The 6,438-nt window shown below is 50.5% G+C and overlaps 1 protein-coding gene across 1 annotated transcript; it reads left to right on the plus strand.

Moving 5' to 3' along the window:
- Positions 1–3,743: 3,743 nt before the first annotated feature.
- On the plus strand, positions 3,744–6,398 carry LOC118561259 (E3 ubiquitin-protein ligase Siah2; the record flags this gene model as incomplete). Its single annotated transcript, XM_036133204.1, has 2 exons — positions 3,744–3,950; positions 4,052–6,398. Coding segments are annotated over 2 exons (579 nt in total), but the record flags the coding sequence as incomplete, so codon positions are not given.
- Between the last annotated feature and the right edge of the window lie 40 nt (positions 6,399–6,438).

Consider the following 6,438-nt stretch of genomic DNA (forward strand, 5'->3'; position numbering starts at 1 on the left):
GGAAACCCTCTTTAGATCCCTCAGTGTCACAGTGATGCGTTTAGGTACTGAAACATGGTACCGTTTGATTTTACGTGAATCGGTACCTGGTAGTACCGATGGGAGCGTAGCTGGAGCAGCGCTAAGGAACCAGACAGAGACAGAACCGTTACTGGGCTGCTACCTAATAGCAGCTAGCGCTAGCTTACAGCAGCTAGCGCTAGCTAATAGCAGCTAGCGCTAGCTTACAGCTCTGTCTGCGCGGGTTACAGCGTCACTGATAGGCCGAGCTTTATGTTGCTCTGAAACATCCGTGTTGTACTGTTAGCTTAGCACTAGGCTGGACGATATAGAAAAATAAAATAAAAATCATATTGATCAATAGCGATAATTATCAAATCTAAATTTAAAACCCTGGCCATTTTATGCTGTTACTTAATGACAAATTTTTAGATGCAGATATACACAAAGACTGAACTCAAACTCAACCAAATATTCAATAAACATTTTAACCAAAACTACAAGTTTTTAGAAAAGATTTTGCTTTTTGAAGTCTTTAAAGGGGGCGGAGCCCTACTTAGCACGTAGCACAGTTACGCTCACGGTCTGATTCCAGCGTAATTTTGACAACTTTCAGCGTAACGGGCCGTAACGTGTAAATGCGCTGGATAAAACCTGCTAGCTTGTCGTGCTAATTTACCCCATCCATCCTCACAGGCCTGGTCCAGGTTATTCATGCGGTTCTGGTGCAGCTGGTTCAAGTTAGTTTATCAGTATAAATGTCAGTTTGTAGTCTTGACCTGTGTTATATAAATATCTAAATAAATTAGCAGTCTGGTGCGACTTGTATATGTTTTTTCCTCTTTATGATGCCTTTTCTGACTGATGCGATTTATATTCCGGAGCGACTTGTAGTTGGAAAAGTCTGGAATATATAATGTAGAACGTATGTTGTTACACATAAATGTGGTGCTTGGAGAGGAGCAGGGGGGTAGGAGTCTGGACCTTCACTGGGTTCAGCGGTTCTGTTTCCAGCCTTCCTGCTCGGCTTCCGGGTCGCCGCGTTCTGGACCCGCTCCGTTTGAAGAACCTGAGCTCTGGTTGAGATTCCTCGTTCTGATGGGTTTCTATTCTTCTCTCTGATTGGCTGACGGCTCCAGCAGGACGCTCTGGGTCCGTGAAGGTTCTGGGACGGTTTGACAACGTTCCCAGTCCAAGAACCCAGCAGATAAAATACTTTAGTTTAGAAGATCCGGTTCTGATGCTGACGTTTTGCTGCTAAGCTGCTGCCTGTCCAGAATCAGAACCAGCTGTATTTGGCAGGTTTGTGCACATGTGAAGCCATCTGCAGGCCACAGGGGGCGCTGCTGAGGCCACATGTTCAGAGCTAGAGGAGGGGTGATTACAACCAATCAGAACCAGACAGTCCTCCTGATTGGTTGGTTCTGACCGGGAGCGGGCTATTCCTGCAGATGGCAGCAGAACCACCAGGAGGCGCCAGAGAGGCTGGATTTTATGTCTCATATTTTACTGCCAGGACATCAGGGACAGTTTTATCAAATACGTAAGGAGACATTTCTGCTAGCTGCAGCTTTAAAGCTGGTCATCCTGTTCAGAAACACTTTCTGTAATCCTGGGTGAAATCCTTCCATCCTGAAACTAGTCAATAAGTTATGTATTCAGAAAAAGGAGGTTAAAATCGTTTCTGTTGGGAGCTGCAGGCCTGTAAAAACTTTTTATGGGCCGAATGGCAGCGATTGGTCAGAGTTCTGGTTCTGGTCTCACCCCCTCTGTCCCTCAGGTTCTGGGGGAATCTCCTCATCCATGGTTCTCCCACATGCCGTCATTCTGACGCGCTCACCTAACGCCAGTCTGCGTGCTTGTTCCCCCTTAGTTTCCATTTGCTGTGCTTTGTTTATGTATCTGGTTAGCTTAGCGGTTAGCTTAGCGGTTAGCTTCGGTGTTAGCCGTAGCTCCGCTGCTCTCACCGTAGACTTTGAACATGGCTGAGAGTCGCTAGAAGCGAACCGTGTTCATGTTTATGAGAAGAAGAGGAAGGCCTCAGTAGAAAGAAATGAGACCAGAGAGGATTTAGGAGATTTTTCCATGTGACCCTCCTGAGGAGCAGCAGAGCAGGTAAACAGGACCTGGTGTTCTGGTCCTAAACCAGGAGAACCAGCAGCAGGAACCATTCTGGTGATCTATGCATCTTGGTGCTGCGTTTGGACCTGTAGCTCATGAGCATATGATGGGATCAAGAAGGTTCTGCTGGGTTTCAGAACATTATTCTGCTCGTTGTCCCTGCAGAGACACTGTCTCCGCTGTCCTCTCCTAGGTTTGGACTTATTTGGGTTTAAAGTCCATCAGACCTTCAGAACCAGCAGCCCCTCCTGTAGCATCAGAGCCGACTACTCTGACCCGACCAGGGTCCGAACACGGAGGATCCCAGCAGGGATCTCTCTGGAGAACTTTAGTCCAGTTAGATCCAATCTGAGGAGCACCAGAACCCCTCCTGGAGACCAGGATTCCAAGTCCGCTTCTCTGGGTTGGACCGTCTCAGCACCAGAACCCGGACCAAGTTTACTCTGGACGTTTCATCCAGCCTGCTGAGGAAAATGTACGGCTCGGTTCTGACCCGGCATGCAGCTGTCAGAACGCCTTTTAGTGATGACTGAATGAGAAGAGCTGGACGGTAATGATACCAGAACCAGGACAGAACCATAACCCATCTGATAAAACTGTAGCACAGCAGTTCTCCACATTAGAACTCCTGAGGTTCTGTCTGGTTCTGACTGGACCGCTCAGACCCGGCTGCTCTGAACAGCTCCTGGAGCACCGCTGCCACCTGCTGGTTGCCTTTCATTATTTATCACCTGGTAATTTATGCACAGCTACATCAGGGGGGACTCGGATCATCTTCCAGAACCTGCCAACAGAACCAGGAGGAAGTATTGAGTTGAGACTGAAATCATAGAATCCGCCTGATTAACCCCCCCCCCCCCCCCCATCCCCCCCCCAGTGGAAATACTGGACGTTACTGAAACTGTGAATCATATAAGACGACAAATATGGAGGAAAATGAGTCACATAAAAAACAATCAGGAAGCATAAATTCAACCACAGCTGCTTCTTTCTTCATCGTAGAGCTTTAAATAAACTTTAAATCTTCAGCTTTCATCATAAACCCTGCAGAGCATCTCTGCAGGGTTTATGATGCCTTTGAACGGAGGCTCATACTATCTCAGGCCTTGTGTGCATGAAAACGACACTGTTGACATGTTTACATGTAATAGCGTTCTAATTGCAATCTGCATTTACAGCAGCAGTATTACGGTGTAATTCCCCCACCTCGCCACTAGTGGTGCTGTGTTCTTTGAACGCAACATCCAGAACTCTGAAGTTCAGCATGAGATGGTTATGGTTCCCACAGGGGCGGGGAGAGCTAAGTGACCGGCTCTTCTACTGCTCCGCCGTAGCGTGACAGGAGGCGGGGCTTAGAGGAGGCGGGGCTTAGAGGAGGCGGGGCTTAGAGGAGGCGGGGCTTAGACTGATCTCTGAACGGATCGTAGCCCCTCAGCGTCTCACGGTCATTACCTGAGAACAGGGCGCATGCCTTTTTTCCTGCGGGCAGGCGATGAGGTCCAGGTGTTACTTAAAGTAACGTGTTATCGCCGTGGTTATATCCAGAAGGTTCTCCAGCGGTTCTCCTACCTGCTGGAGGCGGCTGCTGACCCTGATTCTGTGAGGTTCTGCTGGTTCTGTAACCCGGTTCCGTCTGCTTCCTCCTGCAGTACTCGTCCGCCGGCTGCCTGCTGTCGCTGCACCACAGCGAGAAGCCCGAACACGAGGAGGTGTGCGAGTTCCGGCCCTACACCTGTCCCTGTCCCGGCGCCACCTGCAAGTGGGCCGGCCCGCTGGAGGCCGTCATGCCTCACCTGATGCACGCGCACAAGTCCATCACCACGCTGCAGGTCAGAACCGCCACGCGGGTCAGAACCGGCACGCGGGTCAGAACCAGAACCCGTGGGTTAGGCAGGTGCGCTGGCTAACTTTCCCCGCTCCCGGTCTGCAGGGGGAGGACATCGTGTTCCTGGCGACGGACATCAACCTGCCCGGCGCCGTGGACTGGGTCATGATGCAGTCGTGCTTCAGCCACCACTTCATGCTGGTTCTGGAGAAGCAGGAGAAGTACGAGGGCCACCAGCAGTTCTTCGCCGTGGTGCTGCTCATCGGCACCAGGAAGCAGGCGGAGAACTTCGCCTACCGCCTGGAGCTGAACGGGAACCGGCGCCGCCTCACCTGGGAGGCCACGCCCCGCTCCATCCACGACGGCGTGGCCGCCGCCATCATGAACAGCGACTGCCTGGTGTTCGACACGTCCATCGCTCACCTGTTCGCCGACAACGGCAACCTGGGCATCAACGTCACCATCTCCATGTGCTGAGGACCGGACCGGGCCGGACCGGACCGGGCCGGACCGGACCGGGCCGGACCGGGCCGCCATGCTCCGCCTGGAGCTCAGGACTCTGCTGTCAGAACCCTGCAGAACCTCAGCAGACACTAAAACTGGAAGAGGAAGGTCCGCTGACCCGTCTGTAACGGTTCTGAGAAAAAAATAAAAATGTTTAGAAAAGTTCTCCAGCTGTCCTGTTGGAGACTCTGGTTCTGGTTCTGATCCACAGATCAGAACCTTTTCCAGCCCTGCAGTCTGAGCTGGGTTAAAGCCAGCAGTCCACGCCTCGGTTCTGTTGGGGAACCGGTCCTGCTGGAGTATCCGGTTCTCCCGGGTTTGGTTCTTTACAGCCGACAGAACTCTGGTGATCCGAACACTCGTCACGGTTCTTCTCCTTCAGAACCTCCTGGTTCTCCAAGGAGAGGCTCCTCAGAGCAGGGGGCGACACCGGGACCACCATTAAATCAGAACCGAAGGGTTCTGGTGGTACCGTTTCCCTTCCTGCTCCAGCCCAGGTCCAAAGAAAAAGCTCCAGGAGATCCCAGCATGTGGCACCAGGAACAGGAAGAACGCATGGGGACGACGGTTCTGATGGTTCTGTTCTGATGGTTCTGTTCTGATGATGGACCGGCCCGGTGCCGTCACATGACCAGGTGTCCTGTGACTGGAGAGCCTGGATTGGATCTGTGACCTGGTGTTTATGAAAATAAAAATTATTCTGTTGTCGAGCGTTTCTCATTCACCAGCCGAACCGGAACCGGACTTCTGGACCGGACTTCTGGACCTTCAGGTAAACCCAGACAGAAGGTTGCTGGTTCACATCCCAGGTGAGGCGTGATCTGTCCGGCCACAGGAACCTTTTTCTACTGCTGACGTCTTCCTGCGGTGCTGATCAGAGGACAGGCAGAACCGGGCCCAGGTTACCGCTGACCCGTTTAGAACCACGGAGACGGACCGGATCAACCCGGACGCTCCTCACCGCTGTAGCAGGACGTGATCTCAGCCTCGCTCCCTGACCCAAACTGAAGCTCAGGACTCTGATGATGTTTAAATCAGTTTCTGTGAACACAGAAGAAACATTTTCCCCTTTTGTTTCAAACTTCCTGCTGAGGCTAGCATAGCATCATTAGCATGCTAGCTATTAGCTTTACAATAAATAATAAAAGTTTATGTTCAGGCTGATGGTCAAAGCACTTTGTTGGACAAACTTTTCACTTTTATTTCCATTTTCTGATCAGCGCACACAGCCGGACCTCAGAACCACTCAGGACCCGCAGAACTCGCCAGAGGAGCGGCCATTTTCTTCATTTCACTTAAATATAATCACCAATAACTTTTATACAGAAAATAACTGATTTCTTGTGTTTCCATAAGGAATATAAGCATCATGTGATCAAACTGGCATTCAACTATTCTATCGGACCAAAGTCAAACAATTATTCCTCATAAAGCAGAAGAAAATATGGACTGTTGCCGTTTTTGGGTGTTTCTGTGCTTAGAGTGTAGAGGAGATAACATCAGATGCTAAATGTTAGCAATGCTAATTATTAATTTCATTGCAACGTACGGACATTCTCTGCATTGAACCCGTCCCTCAGGCGGCAGCGAGCTGCCACTGGGTGGCGCCGGAGAGCTTTCTGGGGCAAAGAGTCTTGCTCAAGGACCCAGTGTGGCAGTCTGTGGGATTCAAACCCAGAACCTGGCAGTCTGCTCTCCGTCTAGGCCACCAGAACAGGTTCCCTTATAAATGCAGAGAACCCAGAGAGATGCTAACAGCGTTAGCCTGGGCGCGGTTCCTGGGTCCAAATACGGACTTCCTGTTGATTTAGTTTCCTGTTTGTTTAAGCACGCTTCGTTCTGATTGGCCAGTTTCCCCAAGTCTACAGAAAAACGTGTGAAAATGTTATTTTTGGGGGAAAGGTTGCTCTTTCTAGGATTTTGCAAATAAAAAGAATCTGATGTTTAATGATTGGCTGTTGTTGCTTGTGTTGGACCTCAGAAACGGT

The sequence above is a fragment of the Fundulus heteroclitus genome, unplaced genomic scaffold (genome assembly GCF_011125445.2).
Source record: "Fundulus heteroclitus isolate FHET01 unplaced genomic scaffold, MU-UCD_Fhet_4.1 scaffold_59, whole genome shotgun sequence".
Lineage (NCBI taxonomy): Eukaryota > Metazoa > Chordata > Actinopteri > Cyprinodontiformes > Fundulidae > Fundulus > Fundulus heteroclitus.